This window comes from Carettochelys insculpta, chromosome 2 (assembly GCF_033958435.1).
Source record: "Carettochelys insculpta isolate YL-2023 chromosome 2, ASM3395843v1, whole genome shotgun sequence".
NCBI lineage: Eukaryota > Metazoa > Chordata > Testudines > Carettochelyidae > Carettochelys > Carettochelys insculpta.
Window position 1 is genome coordinate 274,185,916 of NC_134138.1, and position 26,885 is coordinate 274,212,800.

The following is a 26,885-nucleotide window of genomic DNA, read 5'->3' on the forward strand; positions in this document are numbered from 1 at the left end:
TTTGACGCCACTCCTGATTCTGAAAGCATCCGATAAGAAGAACCCAGAGAGCATGGTGTTGGCTTTGCTGTCAGAAACACCCTTCTACAAATGGTGGAATTAGTCATGGGCGGATCAGAAAGACTTCTTCGGATCACGCTTCAAACTTGCGCCGGTCCCGTCCACCTGATCAGCGCTTATGCTCCAACCCTCTACGCCACACCAGAAGTAAAAGACAAGATCTATGATGTGCGTAGCGCTGCCGTAGCGCAAGTACCTGCTCGTGAACAACTGTACATCTTGGGTGACTTCAGTGCAAGAGCTGGAGCTGATCGGGCCTCGTGGCCTTCCTGCTTAGGACACTTCGGTGTGGGAAAAATGAATGACAGTGGACAGCGTCTCCTTGAACTGTGCACGTACCACAATCTGTGCATCACAAACACACTCTTCCAAACTAAGCCACAGCACAGTGTGTCATGGAGAGACCCATGCTCGAAGCACTGGCATCAACTAGACGTGGTCATCACTAGGCGTAATAACCTCAAAAATGTCCTTCTGAGACGTAGCTATCATAGCGCTGACTGTGATACAGATCACTTGCTAGTTTGCTCCAAGCTCAAGCTGAGACCCAAGAAGCTGTACCGCTCTAAACCTGCTGGAAGGCCCTTCATTGACACCAGAAAGACGGCAAACTCAGAGAAAGCTGAAAAGTTCAGAGACCCCCTCCAGGAAAATCTGCCCAGCGGCCCCAGGGGCGCCGATGTGCCATCCAAATGGCAACATCTGAGGGATACAGTTTATAACACGGCCTTGTCGGTGTTTGGAAGAAGAGCTAGAAACACGAACGACTGGTTCGAAGCTAACTCCGATGAGATGATTCCAGTCATTAAAAAGAAGCGCTCTGCACTCCTGGAGTATAAACGCTCACCGAGCCAGAGTACCCAGCAAGCACTTAGAGCGGCCAGAAGAACAGTACAGCAGACAGCCAGGTGCTGTGCCAACAACCACTGGCTCCAGCTATGCAGCAGCATCCAGACCTGTGCCGACTTTGGTAATCTCAGAGGAATGTATGAGGGTATGAAGAAGGCATTAGGACCCACCCAGAACAAGATGGCACCTCTGAAATCCAAATCTGGTGAAGTCATCGCTGACAAAGCCAAACAGATGGAGTGCTGGGTTGAGCACTACTCCGAGCTGTACTCACGCGAGAACGTTGTGGTTGACGCAGCCCTCGATGCCGTCGAGCTCCAGCCAGTCATGGACGAACTGGATCAGGAACAGACTGTGGATGAACTGAAGAGAGCCATCGACAGCATTGCAGCAGGAAAGGCCCCTGGCCAGGATGGTATACCACCAGAGGTAATCAAGTGTGCCGCAGACACACTCCTGGAACCCCTACATGAGCTACTGTGCCTGTGCTGGAAAGAGGGTGAGGTTCCACAGGATATGCGCGATGCTAACATTGTAACCTTGTATAAGAACAAAGGAGACAGAAGCGACTGCAACAACTACCGTGGAATCTCCCTCCTAAGCGTCACTGGTAAACTGTTCACTCGCGTCATCGTTGGCAGACTCCAGAAGATTGCTGAGAGGGTGTGCCCCGAATTGCAGTGAGGATTCCGCGCAGAGAGGTCTACCGTTGAGATGGCCTTCTCTCTAAGGCAGCTGTAGGAGAAGTGCAGGGAGCAGAGAAAGCCACTCTACATAGCCTTCATCGACCTGACCAAGGCCTTTGACTTGTCAGCAGGGATGGTCTGTTCAAACTGCTCCACCAGATACTCAAGATGATCCAGTCGTTCCACAAAGACATGAGAGGAACCAAAATGTTTGCCAAGTGCTTTGGTCCCCTCAGATGGAAGGCACTATGCGAGTGCAGTAAACCCCCAAAAATGCACCAGTTCCCGTTACACTCAACTTACATTAACACGTAAGCACAGCTCGAAGCCACTCTGCAGCTGTCTGCCCACCTGGCTGCCCCCAGCTTGGGGAGGCTGGGCAGGCACCCGCAGCAATGTGGCTTCTCCCTGGCTTCCCCCAGATGGAAGAAGCTGCGTCGCTACAGCTGTGTGCCTGGCACAACTTCTCCTAGCTGGGGGAAACTGGGCAGGCAACCATGGTGGCACAGCTTCTCCCCGGCTTCTCCCATCTGGGAGAAGCACTGCTGCCACAGCTGTCTGCAGGGCACAGCTCCCTGCAGCTGGGGGAAGCTGGGCAGACAACCACACCTATCTCCCAGAGTGGCAGGGATCTGGGAACCAGGTGGCAGCGGCTGCTGGCATCCAGAAAACTGATCAGCAATACACTTGTCAGTTGCCCAGCTCCTGCCAGCAGAGGGGAGCTGGGAACCAGGCTGCCGCATGGTCAGTTTCCTTGCTCTGCCGTGTTTCATGGGAAATTTGACTTCTTCTTCGAGTGTCCCCGTGGGTGCTCCACATTAGGTGTCGGGCTCGCCTGGCGCCGCAGATCGGATCTTCCAAGCAGTTTCTGCTGGACCGCGCATGCGCCGGCGCACGCCGCTCCCTTGCGCGCTCCTGGCCACGTGCGCGATCCGGTCCCCGCCAGTTCCTCTTAACCACCGTCGGCTGCAGACGGAATTCGACTAGGCTACGGCCAAGTTAGCGTATTCAATGGTTTTAACTGTTTTTCTTTAAAGTTTTCAAGTTCTTAGGCTACTGTTAAGTTAGCCAGTTGTTATTTTCAAAAAAAAAAAAAAGAAAAAAAAAAAGCCAACAAGCGGGACATCATTCAGTCCAGTCCTAGTAAAAAGTAGAGCACCGGAGGCCAGGAGCCTAGGGCCATTAGCCCTCCTGCCGCAGCAGGCTATCGGAGAGGGGGAAAACAGCACAGAGAAGGTGCTAAGTACCCCATGAACAACTGAAAGACTCACCAACAATGTTCTCTTCAGGATTCAAGAAACGTGAGTCTTGCCGAGAGGCAATGCCAGTGTCTGATGGGCACAGTCACTGCATAAGGTGCCTGGGGGAGTCTCATGTCACGCAGAAATGCTCCTTCTGTGCAAAATTAACAGCCAGAGCAAGGAAGGACAGGGAGATGCGGCTTAAAATGCTGCTCTTCGACAAGGCCCTCCAGCGAGATGTGCCGGAGCGGCCGCAGCAGGAGGGACCCTCCGGGGCCCATAAAAGGAAAGCCGCCTCCCTCACCCCATCAGCGCAAAGACGGAGGAAAGTCTCCCCAGCCCGATCCCTGTCAGCAGCAACAGCGAGCGGGACGGGAGGAGTGCACAGCCCCCAGCCGCAGCAACAGCTGATCGGCGGCGGCACGGAGAGCCACGTGGAGGCGGCTCAGCCTCCAATAATCAAACAGCCGCTCCGCACCGCAGGCAGGGCAGCGGCTAAACAAGCGCCGGTACCGGCGGCACCGCAAGCAGCGGCACCGACCCCCGGGGAACTGGCGGTGCAGAGCACGCAGGCACGCAGCCTGCAGGCACCGGAGGACACAGCCCGTGCGGCACCGCCCATAAGCGTGCCGAGCACGGCGCGGACGGGGCCGAGATCCCCTACACGTCAGGGGGCGGAGCTACCCCCTCAAGGGAGGGGGAAGGCTGCACAGAAAACAAGGCACCGCAGCCCCTCTCCAGACAGGGCTGCAGAGTTGCTTTCTCTCAGCCTTCCACTCATGCTGCAGACTCCAACTAGAAGGCAGGGGTCCCCCCTAGCCTACCCCGAGCCCCCGTCTCCATTTTTACACCCAGCCTCGCCCTGGCTGGGACCACCTTCACCCTTCCTGGCGTTTGAGCCGCTGGAGTACTATCACAAATCGCTCTCTCCAGTGTCCCAGGTCTCTCGACGATCTCGCTCCCCCAGATGCAGAGGGTATGCACCAAGGGAGTGGTCTAGGTCACCTTCCCAAGAACAGTGCCCACGCTGCCATTGTCACCCCTAGTACGCGGGGCATAGACACCACCGGCAATCTACCAGGGAAAGATCCCCACAGATGGTCCCGTATCCCCGACGGCAATCGCGAACGGGGATAGAGACTCAAGTATCTCAGGGGGAACTGGTTATGGAACCCCGAGATTTTCCCCTGCAAGCTTCCAGCGAGCGGATGTACCATCACCAACAGGAACCGGAAGGGTCCAGAGAGGCGTACCCTAGTGGTTCCTCGCTCTCCTCCCTGGACGAGGCTACGTGGTCACTGTGTGCAGCAGCCGTTAGCCCAGGGCTTCTGGCTGCTGCTGCGGCAGCTGGGGATCCATGCTGCAGGCACAGGGTCTGCAACCAGTTGTCGGCTCTGTGGATCTTGTGGTGTTTAGTGCAACTGTGTCTGGGAGGGGCCCTTTAAGGGAGTAACTTGCTGTTGAGTCCGCCCTGTGACCCTGTCTGCAGCTGTGCCTGGCACCCTTATTTCTATGTGTGCTACTTTGGCGTGTAGACTTTCCCTCGCAGCGCCTATTTCGATGTGGTGCTGCGCAATGTCGACGTTCAACGTCGACGTTGCCAGCCCTGGAGGACGTGTAGACGTTATTCATCGAAATAGCCTATTTTGATGTCGCTACATCAAAATAAGCTACTTCGATGTAGGCTTCACGTGTAGACGTAGCTATAGTGTTGTATGTGCAGCTTTAACCACTCAGACAAATGGTACTGATTTTGTTGGCTTGGTTGGCAGGTAGAAGCCACATAAGTGACCCAATAAGAAAACTTGTGTGCCTCTAAGTGGTCAGTTGAGCTTGTCTGTCTGCTAACATGAGCTTCTGGTAGGTCTATCCCTGTGTATGTTTATTTTGTACTATGCAATTCTGGCCTTCTAAAATAAGAGAGCTTTTTTGTGTGAGGATGTGATGTGCAATTAAATCATTTTAGTGACTGAATTGAATCTGTTATCGTACTTTAAAACCAGCAAACCTTGTATTAAAAAGGTATATTCCAGAGTGTTAATGCCTAAACATAACTGGATGTTCAAATTGCCGTGGAATAAATGGCTGTGGAAATCAAAAGCACTGAAGAATTCCTATCTTTTGATGATGTTTTGATCTCTCCAGAGTAATTGGAGAACCTGATGGCTGTGAGTGCATAAGATAAAGCTTTTTAAAGTTTCTCTCTTTGTAGGTGCTTGGTTGTTAAGGTTTGCCAGCCTCTGTAATCTCAAATGATGCCATTTTACTGCAAGCCATTTGTGGCTCTTGATCCCATTATGCACTACTTTCAAACTGGTCAGTCTTTTTTTTTTTTTCCCCTTGAAGAGGTGATGGGAGATCGTATTCCTTCTCAAAAAGACTGTGGTTTCTCATCAAAGCCATGTATGACTGTTGAGCAAATCTTGATTTAAGCAGTGCTACTAGCAGTATGCAAGGTAGGGTGGAATACCTGCTACATGCCACTGAGTAAATCCTGTAAAAATAAATCAGATTTAAACTTTGCATGGCACTGTGGAAGGGCCTAACTTGGACTGAAGCCTTATGGACTCTGTTTTAGTGCTAGATTGTAATATGCAGCTTTTAAACAGACATTGCTACATAACATCTCAGGAAGGGTTTCACATGGAAAGCTCCAGAATATGGCCCCAATCAGCTTTATTCTCTCCTGAGGGAGGAAACTAGCTTTCACGGATCAGGTGTTTTCAGCCCTCACTTACTAATTTATTCATGTTAAAATGCTGGGGATGTGTTTTGACAGCAGGATCTTTGCTGCTGACATTGACTTTCCTCATTCAAAAAACAGGTTTAGTCGTATGTCTTGTGAGGATCCAGTCACTCCATGTCTGCTATTTGTTTTTTAAATCCATGAGCCAGATTAAGTGAGTTTAAACAGTCTGATGGGCCTTGGCATGGACTTGTGTAAACTGTACAGATACTGAGGTGTGGTGAAGAGAAGAGGAAAGGTAATCAGATGGGAATTTGTTTCAAAGTGAGACTTTAACTGTTAATTTAAAAAAAAAAAATCTTCAGGTGGTGCTTTTCCCATTGGAGTCTCAATTCCAGGGAAGTTGTAGACTGTACATACCAAGTGTCGGGATATAATTTGGTGAATTCCAGGTAATCCCATTACTATGTTGTGATTTTTACATAATGCTGGAGGATTGGTTTGGGTGTGTGCAAAGTCTTCAGTATGTTTTGCCTTGTGTACCTGTTTAATCACAGTTCAGATTTCTGGAAGAACTTTCAAACCTTCAGGATTGGAAGTGATAATGTAGCCCTGGAGCAGGGGCAGGCAAGATATGGCCCATGGGCTGGATGTGGTCAGCCAAGCCTTTTAATCTAGCCTGCGGTTCTCCCTGCTGGGACCCTCAGGCAGGCTGCCTGCCTTAGTCCCCGACCACTTTCAAAGCATCTGGCTGCTCTCTGTGCCTTTCCTCACTGCGTACATGGGTGAGGAAGGTGCTCCATGTGCCACTCGGTGCTGTGGGTGGGAGGGGAAGGAATTGCATTGCTCCTGCCCCAGCCCGTCTCACAGCTCCCGTTGGTCATTTTGCCAAGGGAACGGCTATGATCATGGGGGGGAGGGAGGCAGTGCACAAAGTGTCCCCCCTCATAGCATCAAGAGGCACATAGAGCAGCTAGCCACGTTGAGTGGCCTGGGGCTGCAGCAGGCATGGAGTCTGTTGGAAGGTCTCATTGGGTTGTTAGACAGGAGCTACCTAGGTAAGTGCTTCTTGGCCAGATCCTTTCCCAGGTCACCCTCTCTTCCTATACCCCAATTCCCTGCCCCACATCACCACCCAAATCCTTAATGTCCCCCAACCTAGCTCACGACTCCCTTCCAGACCCTGCTCCCCCTCTTAAATCCCTTTCCCAGGCCAGAATCCTCTCCTGCCCCATGTCACAACCCACTCATTTAACCAAACTCCCTCTCAGACCTCAAGCCCTCCGAAGTTCTCTACGCAGAGATCCCCTATGCTCCCAACCTGTGTCCCAGATCCCACATCCCTTCCATAGAAAAGTGTGGCCCTTGACCGCTTTCCAAAATCTTGGAGTCTCCCCCCCCCGCCTCCCCCCACAGCCAAAAATTATTGGCCACTCCTGCTGTGGAGGCTGTAGTAGTGAAAATGGCCTTAATTGAAGTTTAGATAAAACAGTCTTCACAGTGTTTGAGCCATGCATTGTTCTGAGTCACCTAATGAGAGGACTATAGTATCCTATTTAGAAAATTATTTATATCCTATTTTTTTCAAATAATGGACTTTGGGTAGGAGTGGGTGTCAGCTGGGAAGTAAGTGTCAAGCTTTAGTATCCCACTATAGAAAGGTATGCTCACAGCTACTACCTTGCAGACACACCCTGCTGCTTGAGTACTATTGTTACATTCAGGAGTGGGGGAAGGAAGCAGTTGCTCTCTGATGGCCCTGCTTTGTTTTGGAGAGAGGGAGGGGGAGGGAGGGAGTGAAAAATCATATCCCTTCTTGCATCCCAATTGCAAGCTTGTGTATCATCCAGGGCTCTATTTTCAAATCCTCAAGTGGCCACCAGAGGGCATTGATGGTACTAGAGTATAATATACTGGACTCAAATTACAGCGTATCACAGCAGACATCCCCTCCCCCACTAAGAAAACAAAGCGTATCTCTGGGGCCTTGAAGGCTGAGATTAAACCACAAAAATTCCCTTTGCTTTTCTTTCCTTTCCTACTTTCTCCACACTAGCAATAGGGGCATTCACTGCGGAAGGCTGCAGGCTCTCTGTTCTTTTGTTTCTATACTTTTGAAAAGAAAAATAGAAAACTCTATCAGTTCTGAGTTCAAGGACAACAAATGTTCAATAAGTGCATCCTAAAAACTGCATATCTAATTCAACTGGGAATTTCCTGAATCAGAAAAAAAATCAGTCAATGGATGTAGCCCTCTGGATTGTATCTTTACTGATGACATTCTCCAATTTTTTTTTAATAAGAGGGCTGATAAAACCTCTAGCATTATTAAGAATAGTTACTTCATTGTCTGCAATAATGAAATGTATCCCACAGGACTGAAATGAAAAGGTTTATCTAATTTAATATTCCAAGCTGTCATACTTATGTTGCTGTCAGGAATTTGGTAATCAAATTAAATACAGTTGAAAGCATTATAGGTGATACCTTGATTCGTTTAATGTTCCTATCATGCCTTTTTGCTTTGTATTTTTCACAGTTTACATTTTGGTTAACAAAGCAAAATCCAAAACTTTCGCTGAAGGGCTGTGTTGGCAACTTGACAGGAGGTTGAAGGCAGCACTTCATTTACATGAAGGACAGCTGATTTCAGCTGCCTCTTTAAGTAAGCAAAGCTGCAGAAACCGCAGGTGTAGCATGCAGTGCTCAGTTATGATGCAGGCATATGGCTTGGTGCTGATTGTCTCTGTGTTTGTATATTAAAGGTGGAAATTGTTGCAGACTAGATCCACAATTAATAAACATGCTCTTTCTTCAGGGAGACAAGAAAAAGTGCCTTATTGTCGTAGAAATCTAGACATGATCCTCCAGTTTATCTAACACGTTATAAGGAGAGTAGAGTGTTTATTTCTGGCTTGGAGAAGTAAATCTAAACGTTGCTATAGTGCACAGAGCAAAATGAGGAAGTCATAGCACAATTATATTGGCTAGCATCACATGGATGTTTTAGATGTTGCTAGTGGAGCACAATGTGGGAAATGCTGAATAGTCTTCTGTATTTAATCCTGTTGTGATTGTTTTCTTAGAGCGGGGTGGGGAACCTTTTTATGAGTTGGAAAAAATCATAGAAAAATCAGCTGGGAGCCATGCAAAACTGAGAAGAGCATGCAAACGAAAAACAATAAAACCTCACAACCCCTCGCTGATGTGGCCCTGACTGAGACACCTTGCCCCTAGGAGTGGGCTGGGGTTGGGTGTTTGAAGTTTTGGTGGGATAGAGGGTGCAGAAACTAGCTAAGGGTGGGCAGTCTGGGTAGGAGGGAGGATGCAGGAGCAGGCTCAGGTCGGGGGATCTGGGTGGGAAGTAAGATGCATAAGTAGGCTGAGGGCAGCAGTGCCGAGTGGGGATTTGGGAGCAGACTAGAGGCGAGGGGTCTGGGCAGGAGGGAGGGTGCAGGAGTGGGCTTGAGGGGTGGATGTTTGGGGTCTGGGTGGGAGAGGTGTGCAAGGGCTGTTTCCTGACCCATCTCCTGTCTCCTGGCAGAGCCAGGGGCCTGGATCTAGCCTCTGCTTGCCTGATGGGGGTATACTTGATTTTTGGGACATTCAATGAATCTCTTCTTGTTTAGAGGGTATCTGTTCACCAAATAGTGCTTTACGACACTATGAAAGCTTTTATGCGGTAATCTTTTGATGATACACCCCCAGCTGTGGCCAGAGATTGCTGTTTGATTCACCGATATGTCTGCATTCGCATCTGGGCCCCACATGTAAAGAGATTTCTTCCCTTTCTCAGGTAACTGGATACAGAATAATTGTAGAAAGCTCTTTATAAAAGGAATTATAGAATCATAGAACTGGAAGGGACCTTGAAAGGTCCTCAAATCCAGTCTCCTGCCCTCATGGCAGGACCAAGCACCTGTCATATCATCCCTGTCATATATTTATCTTCCTATTCTTAAATATCTCCAATGATGGAGATTCTACAGCCACCCTAGGCAATTTATTCTATTGCTTAACCTCCCTGACAGGACATTTTTCCTAATATCCAACTTCAACCTCCCTTGCTACACTTTAAGCCCATTGTTTCTTACCCTATCATTAGGGGCTAAGAAAAATAATTTCTCTTCCACCTCCTTGTAACATCCTTTTAGGTACTTGAAAGATGTGATTGTGTCCCCTCTCACGTCTCTGATACCGACTATATCATACTTGTGTTTATTTACTAGCATTTCAAGTTCTCCCTGTTTATTCCCCATAGTTATTGCATTTGTATACAGACAACTTAGATACTGATTTTAATTTTACCATCCAGTTCTGTCTTGTCCCTCCTTTATCCCTGCTATTATAGCTCAAGCTCCCTCCAGTTTCTGACCTTTTCTCCTCGATCTTCAAGGTTTCCACTTACTTGTGGGCTTTGGTCACCTGCCTCCCTCAAACCTAGTTTAAAACGCCCCTTCACTAGGTTAGCCAGTCTGTATCAAAGTGCTTTTACCCTTCCTAGACAGCTGAACCCCCTCTCTGCTTACTAGTCCTTCTTCCCTGGAACAGCAACCCAGGGTCAAGGAAGCCAAAGCCCTCCTGGAGACTCCATCTCTTTGTCTAACGTGGAATCTAGCCACTTACAACATTAAAAGCTTTTTCCTATAGTAAGGCTGCTTCTGAGTCCCTCTGCTGCCATTTGTAGTTTTACAATGTTATTTTTCTATTTTTAGAAACACTTTCTGCCGTTGCAGTGTAGAAAAATGTGATACAGCTTCAGCAGGTGATTTGAGGGAGGGTCAGTGGTGCTTATTGTTCAGAACGCTGGGGGAATGAAATGCCATTCGAGTCCCACTCACTGAACTCTGGGTATTTTCTGAATTGCTGACACAAGGTTAGGGAATGAGGAGGAGGAGGATTTTGCCTAAAGTTTGATTGGATGAAGCAGGGAACACTTTGCTCAGGTAACTTGAATCTGTTGTGAAGGAGTATAGAAATATCCCTGTACTGATCTTGTTGAGTGCCACATGCTATGCAACCTATTGCAGCTTTTAACATGGACATCACTTCAAAGGTGGCTATGTTAGCTGTACTAATTTAAGTCAGTAAGCGCAGCTCATGCAGAATGAGCATCGAGGTACCTTGCAGCTGTTCTAGTCCCCACCCTTTGCAGGATTAGATAGAAAGTCTGACACTAGCTTTCTAACCCTTAATTTATAAAGTGCTCATGAATGAATGGTGTCTTAACTTTTTCCTCAATGGTTTTCATTTAAAATCAAAGCCTTGGTTTTCATTTAAAATCAAAATGTTCATCCTCCTGTTTGTAGATGGTAATTGGCAGTGCTTTTTTATATTTAAGAAAAGGAGCCAGTACTCAGCTAGCTACCTGCCCCTTGTCTCCAGCCAATCCTGCAGCTGCCGAGGTACCCGCATAAAACACGTACTGGTAATTGGTGCCCCAGTGCATATCACAAAACTAACAACCAGAGGGGCCGAGGTTCTGTGTTAACAAGTGTCATGTGTTTTACCATTAACTAAAAGAAAATAATTCTTGCTGCTCTGTATGATTCCTAATGTTGCCTGTCTTTTACTATGATTTTCACAATTGAAAACTGGGATCAGTTCTACAAGCAGCTGCTTTTGAAAGAAACAATAAGGTATTTCAGTATTTTTTCCTTTATTGTCTGGGGCTTGTTGCCAGAAGCTTTATTGTCATTTTACTAAATGGCCTTATAATGTCAGTGTTTGAAGTAGTGGTCTGAAGATGTCCAGTAATACTGGCAACCTGGCTAAGTACATTAATTCCAACAGAACACATCTGTTAAAATCACTGTACTTTGCAGAAAGACTGGCTTTTATATAAAACAGCCTTTCTCCAAGCTTTCTGGAGCAGTATGCTAACATAAGTATAGTTACTGATATGAAACAATCCTGTGTTTGGTGGGATTGGACAATGCAATATTGATCCTATAAACATAGTTGGATGGTAAAAGAACTCTGTGGGTAAAATATATGTATTTTACGGTAACTGGAATACCAAAGGGTACTAAGGCACTAATAATGCTTCTCATCCATAGGTCTCAAATTCCTTTTCAAAGATGGCTAAGTATCACATTTCCCATGTTAAGTTTGGCAAAACTGACCTATGTGGGAGTTATATCTTTCCTAAAGTCACATAATGAGTGAGTGGCAAATCTGGGATTCAACCCACATCTCCTGTTTCCCAGTCCACTGACCTGGCCACTGGAACTCGCAGTACCCAGTTGTCTTCCAGATTTAGGCAGGATATAAATCCTAGTACTTTCAAGTAAATTCCTTTTAAGCTGTCTTGGAGCAGGAAGGACTCTTGTCTTGAAACCGTGACTATCCACGAAACAAGCTGAAGACTGGACACATTTAATTATACCATCTTTAAACTTCCCCTACTCAAAGGACTGGTCCCACTTTTCATTAAAAAGTGTTCTTTGTTCACTTTAGTAATTAAAGTAATTTTGTTACATGGTGATGAAGGGTGACACATTTTAGGAGCTGAAAATTGTGTTTTAGCCATATGCCCCCTGTTGACTTTTTGTAGGAGTTATCCATTTAAGTGACCATGTAATATATATGCAAGTTTACTTTTATATTTCTCTATCTTAAATGCATATGCAGTGCTTTGTAATGGCTCATTTGAATTTTTCTTCATAAATATCCTGAGCCATACTTACCAATTTCAGCTTTGACTAACTGAAACAAGAATGTCAGTTTCCTTCCATTATTTTAGGGCTGGTTCATAACTTTCAGATATTAGCTTTGTGTCAGCTGGGAAGACAAAAGAGTGTTTCTCCCTAGTTTTGTCTTTGTCACACAGGGGAACAGTTCTGAACCTATCCGATATCTCCTACCTCTTGCTTTTAATTGACCAGATTTGAACACGGTTAAGGCATGAAATTGATTAGATTCTGTCCTAAAAGCATATTGGAAGCGCCACAAATTATAAGGCCAGGATAACTGTGGCTTGCCCATAAGGGTAGAGGCATCAATTTCAAGTGTTGGGGACTCTTTTCTCAGGGCTCAGGTATTCCCTGGAAGGAAAAAGGATGTCACCCTCAAAAGAACACTCAAGATGAGCAAAAACACTTCTCTTGGCTATATGTTAAATTTATATCTAGACATCTTGCACAATGGTCTCTTGCTCGTGAACTTGCTTCAGAAAGTCAGATGCAAGCTTCTGTTTCTGAAACAGATTGTGCTCAGAGTTTTTTGGCTGATTTATAGGCTATAGCCTTTGATGTAATGACAGTATCTGTATGGAACAAAGCGATGAGTAGTACAGCAAGGCGAGCCCATCTTGGTTAGATAAAATTTCAAAGGCAGGCTTTATTGTATGTCCTTTAAGGGAAATCTGTAGGCTTGCCTTTTGGAAGCCCATTTAGTCAAAGGTACATCCTCAAGGTGATTTGGATATTTGCAATTGTGTTGTGAGTTGTTGCAGAAGACCCTGGTTATGATTCTATGGGTCACTTTCATGGGACTGTGAAACATTCTGTCCCTGAAACATGGTGTTCTCTTAATACTACTGATAATGGTTAATTTGGGTTCTCTGACTCAGTGAGGCGTGTGGTTTGTTCCCCTACCCCAGGGGTCTGCAGCCTGTAGCTCCAGAGCCACACACGGCTCTTTAAGGACTTCTATGTGGCTCCCAGTGCTATAATTGCATAGTTTAAAAGAACTAAAAAAAAAAAAAAAAAAAGAAAAACCTCTATTTTTGCTAAATGGTGAATGTCTAAAAGCCCAGCAATGAGCAATTTATATCTAAATAGCAAGTTGTATGTGATCTCAAAATGTTGGATAACTCTCCCTTTAATATGAGAGTGGTACAAACATGCACGTAAAATGTGAGGAAATAGAATATGTAAAAAGTTTATGAATGTCCTGCAGTAAACATATGAGTAACCTGGTTAAGTCCATTTCTGATTTGTCAACTTTGATTACTGTTTTGGTTCTCTATGCCTTAACTATTGAGTCTATTTTGGTCTGGCTATGGTCTGAAGAAGTGTGTCTGTCCCACGAAAGCTCATCACCTAATGAAGTATTTTGTTAATTGTTAAATTTCTACTTGACCACTTTTTTATTTTGGTAGTATATGGACTAACACGGCTCCTTCTCTGTTACTATGCAAGTCATTGTGTGCTGTTCTTAAAATAGGAGTTACAAAAAGTATGGCTTGACGTTATTTAGTAAGGGCCCCCCTCATATTCACACTCATTGTGGCTCATGAGTTACTGAGTGTTTTTACCAAATTAAAAAAAGTTTCTTCTTGCTATTTTGGTTGTCGACCCCTGCCTTACCCTGATACAAGGGAGGTGTGAGCAGCAGTTAGAAGGTCTAGGTTGTGGACTAAGATGTACTGAGGGGTTAGAAAACATCTTTGGGAAAAGTTTTGAGATGAATTTTATGTAGGTTAGTGATTCCTGCCCCCAGGTTGATATTCTGTGTGGTTTTGCAGGTACTTCAGCTGTTGGGCCAGCAGTGCTAGAGAATGGTGACCATGGAATAGAAGATGACAATACAGGTAGGAAAGTAATATTTGAGTTAAACACACAGCTTTAGAAGTTTTAACTGTTTCCTCTGTTGCAATCAGGACCTACTAGATTAGCATTGTTCTGGCAAAGTGCTCTTTTCTATGAGGTTTTCAGTATTTGGTACTTTTCAGAAGAGCTGATTACTGCCCACTGAATCTTGATATATTTAAAGCAGTTTTAGTTTCATTTAAATATCTTCAATACCAGAATTGCTCATATGTAGGAAGGCCCCTTTTGGAAGGCTTCATGTGCTTTAGCAACGGTTAACCTAAGGAAGATGTAGTTGAGATATTGATACATTAAAATTATTTTCTAGTGAATCTCTATAGACTAAGTACCTTGTTTTGAGTATGAACTTCCCATGTTGTTTTCTTCAGTTGGAAAGTGCATAGTGATCCCTAACTGTCAGGAAAAGTTCACTGTGTTCTGGTTGTTCATCTTGTCAGTTTCCCCCCGACTCTCTTGGATTCTCACTTTCACAGCATGCTATTGAAGGTGAAATTTTGAGATCCTCTTGAATCCATCTCCTGACAGAAGTACATAATAGATTTATATTTCAGGAAACATGTCATAACTAAATGGGCAAATCTCTATGCAAATATACCAGAAATTAGATGGATGATTAAACTTCATGCCTGCCTGGGACTTATATTTTTGTCCTATTTTTGAGCATTGCATTTAGCTTGTTGATATAACTTCAGTGTCACTATCACTACAAATATTCAGGCAGTCCATTTGGGAAATAATCGTGCTGTTACAAGATCCCAGCAGTAGATAACTTTCCCTTTGTAATGAAGGAGGAAAATGGTTGATCAACCAAGGCCCTTATGCAGTAACCTTTGTTCTACCAAGTATAGGATTGTTTGGAGCTGGTTGTCATTTTTGGCATTGATGGGAGGTACTGGCTGGCCTCCTTAGTCACTGGCTCCAAATGGAGGCTAACAGTACTGTTTTGGAAGTGATGCACCGGAAACCCAAGTTGGATCCTCCTGCAGTAGCATGTTGAACTTACTCTGGTCTCCAGGTCCAGGCTCAAGAAAACAGGCTTCTTGATTCTATGAAGGGGTAGACAATTCTCTTGTGATAAATGTGTGCTTTGAGAGGATAATTTAATTTTTATTGCAGGTATGGTTAAATTGGATCCATTTATTGGGAGGATGAGGATTTACAAATAAACCTCAATGTTTGATCTGTTCTTGTAAATGCTTGTCAAAGTTGCAGATTTTTACAGGCATGTATAAAATTAAGGTGACCCTGGATCCCCTCTCAAACTTCTCAAGGTGCTCTTTTTAGTATTTTATATATACTGGAACAAGTACAATCCAGACTTATCCCATAATGACATTGTAAGTATGAGTAGCTGTCTGAAGTGGTGCATTGGAGTCCTTTTGGGAATGAAAGATTCCGGAGTTTGCTAATAGCCTTCCTTAAAGGCGGGTCTCCGGTAAACCATAACAAATTAATTTCAACCTCTCAGAAGCTAAATGCTAAAAGCACAAGCAAAGATATTTTTAAGTGACTGCAGCCTGTTTGTTATCAATAAGTTCTGTCTCAAGGCTTGGAGTTCAGATTTTTTTTTCTATAAAACCATCATCACATTGGTAGGAACAGCAACATGGAAGCTTAAGTAGTCACTTAAGCGTCAACTAAATCAGGGTTTTCAAACTAATGGAAAATGCGTATGATACATATACAAGTCAAAATGCCTCGCAACATTGATTTCCTACAGTTAATAGTGGAGGGGGAATAATAAAAGGCACAGGTAAGGGAGAATTTTTCACTTGAGATTTGAAGTGAGATGAATAATTGATGAGCAAGGAAAATCCAGAAGGACTTCAAATAGCACTTTTACAGACTATTCCATAGCTTCAGAATTGTGTAGACAAACAGGTGATGAAGCACTAGAGAAATAGTGTGCAAGATGGTGTAGAATGAGATCGTGGAGAATTTTATAAAATAGACCCACATGTAACTGGATCCTGAAATAAACACAGGAGATGGTTGGAGACTGGGGATGATGTAATTTAATTCAATTCCCTGAGTCATTTGGGTATGTAAATGCATCTCATTTTTTCACTCTGGTTGAGACAGTCATGCTATTTTTTTGTTCTGCAGTGGAATGCTTTTGTAGTCTGATTCAATGGGGCATTGACTTAATGAAATTTCCATTACATATTGCATGCTCTGAAGCTATCTGGAGTGTGCTGTGGTCAGGATTAGTCAGGTCTGAAAAAGAGAGGCATTGTTTTCGTTTTCCCAAATTGGCCCTAACTTTACTATATCAAGGGCATGTCTACAGGGGAAACTGGGTGAATTAAGTAAAGGTGCAAAGGAATGTACGTAATTCAAAATGCTTAAATTCCTTTCTGTGGGTGCTTTTGCTCACCAGTAAAATAGCCTTAGGGTATGTCTCCACTGCAGTTGGGAGGTGTGATTGCAGCCCATGTAAGCATACATGAACTAGCTCTCTAAAAATCACAGTGAAGCTGCTATGGAATGAGCTAACTTCTCATGCACATACCGAGTCTCCTGGCTGGGCATTTAGCCCAGGCTGCTTCACAGTGAGCTAAATGAATCAAAACTGTTTACATAAGCTGAATTCACACATCATGATTGCAGTACAGATACACCTCCTTTGAGGTCAGTGAAGACTATTGTACTTTGGGTTGAAAGCCTCCACATGGGGGGGATCAACCAGCTTTAATTCATGCATGTTCACTTCATGTGTCTAGGGATGGGGACTTTTTTTTTGCATGGAGGTGGAGGGAACACTGACCACAGAAAAATCAGTTGGTGAAAAGCAGCATGGGTGGGGGTGGAGAAGGAGGAACTGAGGTTCTGGACTTCTTCCAGGTGAAGTGAACTCTTCTGGGTGCTGGGGGGGGACCAAAAATGGGAGTTTCAGGGTTCAGTGTGTGGGGAGCAGATGTAGGTCTGTGTGGGAGGGAAGGTGCAGGAGCAGTCTGGGAATAGACACGGGTTCCGGGTGGGAGTGAAGGAGGGTGCAGGAATGGGCTGAGGTTGGGGGTCTGGGTAGGAGTGAGGGAGGGTACAGGAGCAGGCTGAGGGTGGGAGTTGGATGGGAAGGGTAGTGCTTACCTCAGCCCATTGCTGCTGTCTCCCCTGTCATCCATCCATCCATCCTGTCTTGGGGAATGGCAGTGTAGAGAAAAACTTGCGGGACAGGCTTTCCTCCTGTGCTGCCAGGCACTTTACTACCCCTCAACCTCTCCCGCCCCCTGGTCTGATTGGCTGGAATTCTGGGCAAGGAGAGCAGGTGAGGGAAGCGTCTCTCCAGGCAGTGTTACCCTGCTGGTCCCCCAGCCAGGGTGAGGGAGAAGAAGAGTGGCATTGGTCGTGGAGACAAGTGTCAGGGGGTAGCTGAGCTGGTCTGTATCTTCAAAAACAACAAGTAGTCCTGTGGCACCTTATAGACTAACAGAGAATTTGGAGCAAAAGCTTTCATGGGCAAAGACCTGCTTCATCAGATGAATGAATGGGGGTGGGGGTTCCAGAAGGGGATTTAAAGAGGGAGTCTCAGTCAAGGGGAGGGCCAGAGCTGACAAGGTCTGTTCAGTCAGGGAGGATGTGGCCCATTGTCAGCAGCTAATGGGGAGGTGTGAACATCAAGAGCAGAGAAGAAGCTTTTTTCTCTGCTTTTGATGTTCACACCTCCCCATTAGCTGCTGACAATGGGCCACATCCTCTCTGACTGAACTGACTTGATTTCTCCTCTTGATGTTCACATCTCCACATTAACTGCTGTTAATGGGCCACATCCTCTCTGACTGAACAGACCTTGTCAACTCTGGTCCTCCCCTTGACTGAGACTCTCTCTTTAAATCCTGCTCTGAAACCCCCCCACTCACGCATCTGACAAAGCGTGTCTTTGCCCATGAAAGCTTTTGCTCCAAATTCTCTGTTAGTCTATAAGGTGCCACAGGTTGGTGGTTAACGAGGTGGTGCTGCTTCCTGCCCCCTCCAGGCCAAGTCCTTCAGCTGCATCTGTCTCTGGCTTGCCAGACTCTGCCCTGTGAGGATCAGGGCTCTGTACTCCCCCGTACCTGCCATGGGCTTTATGCTGGGGATGGGGAGCTCTGAACCTCAGGGGCTGGATCCAGGCAACCCTCAGTCCAGATCTGGACTGCAGATTGGGGGTTCCCCCCCTTGCTTGACTTATCCTTTCTGAGTGTCCTTTTGCAGACAAACCCCAGATGTCTGGATACCCCAGCACAAAAAGGGGCGTACCTGTGGTTGGTAGGGCAGGTTTATGGTGTGACACTGAATCCCATGTTGTCAAGTATCGGAGGGGTAGCCGTGTTAGTCTGGATCTGTAAGAGCAACGAAGGGTCCTGTGGCACCTTATAGACTAACAGAAAAGTTTTGAGCATGAGCTTTCGTGAGCACAGACTCACTTCATCAGATGCATCTGATGAAGTGAGACTGTGCTCATGAAAGCTCATGCTCAAAACTTTTCTGTTAGTCTATAAGGTGCCACAGGACCCTTCGTTGCTGAATCCCATGAAGCTGGTTTTCATCGCTGTGTTCCCTTTTTGGAATGTCTAGACTATAGTAGAATTGTAGGGGATCTTTGGAGGTAATATTGAGTACCTGGTGTAAGAGTAAAGAGTAGGCCCCCAGCTTACACTATTTTGATCTAACGTGTTTCTTGCAATAACATGAGTTGAATTGAGTGGCATGGAGCTGGGAACCGGGAAACTGACTCACGCTGCTGCACCTGGCTATGTGCTCCCTGTCACTCACAGGAGCAGTGAGCCAGGGTGCCACCAAGACCAGGAGATCTGAAGGTGGTTGGGCCCTCTCCAACCCACTCCCAACTTAAGTGAACTTTGACTTAGGCGTGGTTGCCCAGGAACGCAACCTACAAATAAGTCAGGGGTCTACTGTAAAGGAAAGATTTGTGTGGTTAAATTTACCACGTTTGCTTTCTAATTAAAGGTCCAATCCTGCAAGTGCAGAGCACTTTAAATGCTTGTTGATTTAAGTGGGAGATAAGGGCACTCAGTGCCTTGTATACTGATGTTTAGTACCTGAAAGTAATGGATCTTGCAAGTCTAGTGTCTTTCCTTTCCTTAAAACCAATTCACAGACACGTATGTTGCTGGGTACAGTTTTCAACACAAATTCTCCTTTTCAGAGACATTGTGAAATGCCCTTCTCTCTGCAGCACTTTGCCACTAATCTAGATTTACCACAGCTAATTTCTGCATGTAGCACAGTTGTCTGCTCTTGCTTGAAGTGAGGTTTTTTTTTTTTTCAGGCATTTGTATAAATTAAGTTTACTGTTTCTGATCTGGTGTCTGGAAAGGTCTGCTGTGAACACTAAATGAAATATTGCTTGATGTGCAGTTTGCAGTTAATATTTACTAACGATTTATGCTTTTTTGCTCTCCCCCCTGCTTTCCCTTCTCCTGTTTTCTCCCCCCCGTTTTCTGTTTTCTCCTTCTAGAAGCATAGACTGTCTCCTAACACTGGGGCTGCTACTGAAACAAGACCAGTGTACTTTTCTACCTGCCATTACAATTCTAAAACCTTCAGCATTTTACAGCGCTCTTGCTTTACACCCCTGGACTTTATGCGTAGAAGAAATGTGTAGCTCTACCGTTCTACTTCTGCTGTCAGCTGATCAGCCCTCCTCCTCCTCCTCCCTCTCTCTGCAGTGCTTGTTGAAACCTTCCTTTCTTTGTGTAAGCACAAACGTGCATGACAGATTTTTTTCTCTGAACTATTTTTGCAATTTGTCAAGGTATCTTTTTTTATCTTTTCAATTTCATTTTTATTTAATCCATCTTCAAAAAAAAAAAAAAAAAGCAAACTCGCTGGTGTTTCAATTCTTAACAAAGGATCTGAGAGTGAATCCAAGCTGTGCTCTGATAGGGGATGGCTCCACCATGACTGTAGCTCTCCTCCTCTTTTCAGGACCACTGAACACATCCTTTGAGTAATCCTGAGCTCCACCTGCCTTTGTCCTTGCTGCTTTGAAACCTTGTGAATAAGGTTTTAAATGTAATCGTGCCATTTTCTTTGCTAAAATGAAGTGGCTCTTTATAGGAGCTACGATAGAAACTTTAAATAGAATTATTCCCAAATTTGCATCTTCTGAGACCTAAGGAGATCTGTCATGCCTTTTTTTTTTTTTTTTTTTTTAAAAAGAAAACTGTTTGCTATCAAACTGGCATCCCCTAATCATTGCTTAATCAACAAAAAATCATTGCACTAGTCTCAGTAAACAAATCATATTGATACTGCATTGGCTGCAGCACTTCAAACTTGGAAGTGAAAGAAGAGTTCTATTTTAATAACACCTTTCATGTTTGTTGACTACTACTGTGGGAAAGGCATAGAACTCAGATACAAATTATTTTTACCTACCCTCTAAAAGTATGAAGGATAAATCTGACTAAAGGAGCGATACAAATGGAACAGATGTCAAAAACTACATTTAACTTGTCAGATTTCTAACAAAATAATTATCTGACAAGACTCCATCCATACTGAAAGAAACAGTGCCTCTTTGAACTCCTGTGGATCGGTCTCTGTTCCACACGTCATTTGCAATTCTTGCTGCCGATCCAGCATGGATATAATTCAAGTCTTTCATGTGAAAAGTTTTGCTACTACAGTAGAATTAGCCTTGAGGTATAGATTTTTTTCTGAGTGACTTTATTTTAAATATCACCCTCTAGTGCAGGCCTTGTACGCTAACAAATCTATATATAGACAAAATAGAAAAATAGTGTAAAAAGGCATAGACTTCTAGACCACATTAACTGCTGTAACACATAGATGGATTTTGATGCAGTACTCAGACTGAACCTTTGTAGATCAAGCAAAAAATAGATCTTAGTGTTGGCCCTCCATTAATGCAATACTCATGAGTCTGTCTCACACGTTCTAATATTTTCAGTTTGAGGCATTGGTTCACTAGAGATTGTCACTAAGTTCAGGAAAGCAGGCTCACACTCAGTTTGCTCATGGAAAAATTAATAACCTAATACTTAGTACTTCACAAACTGTATAGACAGAATTCCTTTCAGAATGCAGACAGCTCTGTAGTTGAATCCAGTTGTTTTAGCCAGGCACAGCATTATGTGTAACACTTTTGGATGTGTGAAACAGTATCAGGACCCTATGGCAGAATATTATCCAGAGTTTCAGGAGGCCTGTGCAATGGTGCCAGTGCTTTGACTTGGACAAAAAACATCACAGAACCTTTAGTGGTCAGGTGGCTTGCACCTGAGTACATCTAGCACTGCAGGAATACCTTAATGTACCAATTCCTCAATGTAGTTGAACACTGGAGGAACATTACCAAGGGGTGCCAGCTTAGCTTTTGTTGGACGTATTCCAACTCTCTCAATTCTCCCTGCCACCCAAGCTAGTATGTGTCCAAAATTGTTATTTTGTATAGTAAAAGCAATGTTATCTGGACCTGTATAAAGCAGGAAACTGTAAACCAACATTTCTAAAAGCCATAGTCTGGTTGGCATGGGGCTGGCAGGCTCCCTAACTGGGTCCGTGTGACTCCCTGGAAGTGGAGACATGTCTCTGCCGCTCTTTGGTTGGGGAACGGACATGAGGGGTTCCAAGTGTTGGAGGAGGTGTAAAGTGTGGGCTCTGGAAGGGACTTGGGGTAGGGGTTTGGTGCATGGGAGGGGTTTTGGGGTGCTGGATCCAGATGGCAGTCACCTCATGTGACTCCTTGCATGTAGTGACCTATCTCTGATGCTCCTAGTCAGAGGCACAGCTAGATGGCTCTGTGAACTGCACCTGCTCACACAGGCTGCTCCTGCAGCTCCCATTGGTCACATTTCTCAGCCAGTGGAAGCTGTGGAGTCAGCACTCAAGCGGGGCCAGTGCGCATGTCCATCTAGTTATACTTCTGCCAGGTGCAGCAGGGACAGACGGCTGCCTTCAAGGAGCTGCCTGAGGTGCACAGCCCTGGATTTGGCACCCCAGAACACGTCCGGCACCCGAAGCATCTACCCTCCACACCCAAACTTCCTCTCAGAGCCCATGCCCTGCACTCCTAGCCATGCATCCCTTCTTGCATGCTGAAGGGACCCCCTTCGGGTAACTGGAAATTTTCACTTACCAGCATTTCACCAACATGCTGTATAAAGCTTTTGCTGTATTATACACACACCTCCTTTATGCCTTCCTTTCCCCTCCATACCTACGTTTTGGCAGGGAGTTAGACCAGATGAACCTTGCAGTCTTTTCTAACCCTATGATTCTGTGTAATCAGCCTGTTCAATGACACACATCAGAATTTGAAAAGCTTTTCATTCTCCAGCTCAGTGTGAAATTATTGCCTTTTTTCTTTCAAAGCCTCATTAGGTTGAAGCTGAAAACTTCACAATGCCAATTTACTGAGAGGTAACAGTTATAGTGTTAGCATTATGATAGGCAATTTACATCTGTTTTTCCTGATAAGACGCTGTGGCCTATGGAGAACTTCTTACAGGCAAGAGTGGAAAAGTTTTGGCAGTCCTATCTGGTCTCTGTTTTTATGCATTGCTGAACTACCACGTGATTTGCAAAGACTGATCTCTTTAGAGGCCAGAACTGGAATGCCAAGTTGCGATTGAAGTGCATGAATAAAAACATTTTGGTCCCCTGTACTAAAATAAGAGTGGCAATTGGGATTTAAGGTGCATTGGCGGCAAGGCCATACCAAGATTCCATTCCAGCTGTATGCATTTTTATGTGGCAAATGGTCTTTAGAGGTCTGTCACGTGGCCATTGGGAAATATTTTTTGTAATAGTCACTACATTTTTGCCTGGTTGACTGGAAAAAAAATGATGCTTTGATAACCTTTCTTTATCCTTGACATATCATTCCTTTAAAAAGGATGCTTTAGGGCCCATTACCATGGATTTAGTGACTTCTGGACAAGCAAAGACCAGTGAATAAGTAAAGAGGAGGCATTTCAGGGAAACATTTTTAGTGGAAATTAGTGACAATGTCATTCTTCTCCACAGTAGGTGGGCAATGCAATCTGTGTCCTAAATGCTAGGAATTTGCAACTGAAAACGAAACTCCCCAAGTGGCTTTACTATGCTGGATGTATATCTCTCTTTAATCAATTGTTTGAGTGGAAATATTTGGCATTGTGGCAGTTGATCCAGTTAAGTTGCCTTAAAGAATAGCTCTGCCAAAGAATTTCAGAAAACTGGCAGTTCCATTTTTAGCAAAATCAGACTTAACATCTGTCACCACTACCCAGCCATAAATGTGTGTCAGACAGAACAAATCAAAAATTGATAATGAAAACTGAGGCACTGCTGGGGAACTGTCTCCTCACTATAACTACTACTTGCATAATTTATTACACTTTATCACAGGACCAAAATGTATTTAATTTATTTTTTTCCATTTTTTAAATTTTCCTTTTAATCATGTCCTTTGTTTGAGTTATATATATTTCACATTTCCAAAAACTTACTTTGAGGGTTTTTTCGGCTGTTGAAAAGTCCATTAGTAAATTTCCATCTAACAAACAGACCAAGGTTGTCATGCATGTCTGGTGCTGTGACTCTTTCTGGAGTGAAATGTAATGCATGTTTCTCAGAGGGTAGGGAAGGGAGAAGCTAATCCTTTCCTTGTGGTTTCCATTTATGCCTTTTTGTATGTCCTATGAAAGAAAATGTACGCTGCATCTTGTTAACGACTTATTAGTTCAGTAACTGTGTATGCCAAAGTACTCTTCGCAGATTTTCAGGAAGCTGCCAGGCTTGGGTATTTATGTAAACCGCACATGCAACCCAGGCTTTAATGCCCAGTTGCAGAAGATAATGTAGAATCTTTTTCAGGATATTTTATAACTTACTTTATGGCTTTGAATCTGTATATTATGATTGATTCCAGTAGTTTGTGTACTGTAAGCTGTATGTGACTTTGCTGAATAAACCATCCTAATAAACACCTTGCACTAACTGCTCCATGACTGCACCTTGATGGAAATCTTCTTGATATTTTATATGAGACAAACTTTTTTGTTTAAAGTCAGTGTCTAAAATCACCCAGACTGACCTTGACTGTTATGCCTAAGTGTTGCTTAGGGTTTGAAATTAGACACACACCTTCTTGCTACTATAGCCTCCTTTCATCTCAAGAGATGGTGGTTAGCAGTGATGGTGATGATCTATGGGCAGTGTTTGTCTGCAGCTTCTCTCATGGCTTATCCATTGATTGCACAGTTGATTGCAGTAACCGCATGTCAAGTCTATTTCCCAATTCTTGAGTCTGAGAGCTTTTCCTTCTAATACGAAGTTCTTTTGTGTGGCTTGGACATATACTATCAAAGGATGATGTGCCTGTCATGTTTGAAATTAGACACACAACTAGAAACATAAATGCCAAAGAACAAGCTCCCACAGGAGGAAAATGGTCAGAAAGTTGAAGGAACTTGCTTTCTAGTTAGCCATTGGAAGACTCTTTTTCTCTCCTGATCAGAGAACCATTTTAAATGTAGTTTGGTCAGTAAAATAAGCCTTAATAATTTGAGTGAACTACATGGTTCAGATATAATTTAAAAATTAATTCAAAGAATAAAATCACGTGTAATTCACAACACACAGGCTACATGTACACAACAGCAATCTGTCAACAGAAGTCACTGTCGGAAGAGATCTACCAGCAAAACTTCTGTTGACAGATTGCATCTTCACATGAAGTATATCAAAAGAGTGCCCGGACTGCCCAGCCCTCTCTCGACAGAATGGCTGACTGGAAGCTCTGCAAACAGGGCTGCCTGGTTGACTGGAAGCCCTGTCTGTTGACAAAAGGGTCCCAGAGGGTCTGCACTACACTTTTGTTGACAGAACTCTGTTGATGGAAGCATCATTCCTCAATGCAGAGAGGGATAACACCATTGGGGAAAGTGCTGTGTGCGGTCAAGACTCTATTGACAAAACGCCTTTTGTGTGTAGACGATCCCTGAGTTTTGTTGACAAAAGCCCAGCTTTATTGACAGAAGTCTGCGATGTAGACATGGTCACACAGATCAAACTTTCAAATCTGGACAGCTGCAGTAGTTGCCTAATTATTTACTCAAATTAGGATTTAGACACCCAAGTACTGCTTTTATATGCTTTTTGTATGCTTTTATAAGTACTGCTTATATGAAAGTTAGACTGTGTAGGGAAATGACAGTGTAAGAGCTAAAGCACATGTTCTGGAAGAAAGTTACTCAATTCTTTGAGTGATTGTTCACATTCATTCCAATGTAGGTACTCCAAGGGGCGCCGCACTGACCTGACAGCTACTGGCTCAGGGAAGAACTTTGTGGCAACTGGGCGTGTGTGCACACACACTTACACTGGAATGACATGAACACCACTTACAGATGTAAATCTTTTTTTACAGGGTCCAGCAGGGAAAATATTTATGCAATGTGTATTCCATACCTTTCCAGTGGAGGAGAAGATAAATGTCTTGTGGTTGATGGGGGCAGAGAGGGTGGTTCATGAAGGGAAAGGAAACCCCACCATTGGGTGGAGTGCCAGTTAATGCCCTTCACGCTCATTCACAACCAATGCCTCTTTCTGGGCTTTCCTGTTTTCCCTTGGTGTCGGTTGCTGATAATTTCTTGCCAGGATCTCTGCCTGAGCACCCCATTCAGCCATGAAATTCCACCCCTCTGGTACCCTTCTGTCTTGCAAATGTTATGCAGAATACAGTAGGTCCCAATGACAAGGGCAGTGTTTTCTTCATTGAGGTCTAACTGGTCCAGAAGGCACCTGACCCTGTGCACCCTGGCCAAAGGCACATTTTACCACCATTCTACACTTTCTCAGCTTGTAGTTAAAAAGCTCCTTACTGGAGTCCAGAGCATTGTCGCTGAGGGTGCACATTTAAATCATGGGAAGAGCCAATCGCTCACTGGCCCTGTGAGGGGTGGGGTGGTAGGGGCAGGGTGGAGCTCCCACTTGTGTGATCGCATGCTGGCCTGGGAGGGGGTGGTTGTCTGGGGTGATTGCTGCTTAAATTTTAATACAGCTGCTCCAGAAGATGCATGAGTTCTTCTCTGCAGTGGGTAGGTCACAGGCAAAAAATCATTAGTGAGTCACAAAACTTCCCATATGTTCTATGTTTCCCAACAAGACATCATCCTCATCACACTAACAAAAAAGGATAAGTAAAGATTGCTCATTTGTCTGGGTACCATGGTGGAAAATTTGTAAGACTTGTTTGTGGGGCCATGCTTCCAGATGACTTACTGGTTGCTTGGTATGGTAAGGTGTCTTATCATGGAAGCAGGAACAAGTCAGGTCTTCCCAAAAATCTCGTGAGGAGAATCCAAAAGTGCCTAAGACCTTCAGCAAGATGTCCAAACAGGATCAGTGCTCCATCCCCAGACATATTAACAAGCTGTTCTAAGGGAAAGGGGCATAGAGCCTCCATCCCTAGATTATATCATACTATTATCAGTAGGGTAAGAAAGCATACTTACCAGAAGTTCCCTTTCCAGGATCTGAGTCGGCCTCTGAAGCTTCTTCATGACTAAACAGATGGGTTCCACAGGCTCCAGCTTGACAAGCAGCTCCTGGCTTTCAGGATCTTATTTTATGCTGGAATAGACCCCATTGTCATCTACCCCTTCCACATGAAGACACGCTTCATCATACTCCCGAGGAACACAGGAGGTGATGCGACTTCTGGGGGAGGAGGTTGCATCTGTCCTCAGAATATTGTGAAGCTCCTTGTACTATCAGCATTTCTGGGGAGATGCCCCAGACTGACAGTTGACTCTCTTGCATTTCTGGCAGCTCTGCTTCAGCTCCTTAATCT

At 44.6% G+C, this 26,885-nt stretch overlaps 1 protein-coding gene across 9 annotated transcripts in view; it reads left to right on the top strand.

The window, feature by feature from the left end:
• MAP4 (microtubule associated protein 4) overlaps positions 1-26,885 on the top strand; it is a 285,144-nt gene that overhangs the window by 102,747 nt on the left and 155,512 nt on the right. For 8 of the 9 annotated variants that reach the window (XM_074985220.1, XM_074985217.1, XM_074985216.1 and 5 more), the window contains one exon: positions 13,993-14,058. The exons of the other annotated variant lie outside the window; for it this stretch is intronic. In XM_074985220.1, coding sequence (XP_074841321.1) covers positions 13,993-14,058 — 66 coding nt within the window. The remainder of the gene's footprint in view (positions 1-13,992; positions 14,059-26,885) is intronic. 9 annotated transcript variants of the gene reach the window in all.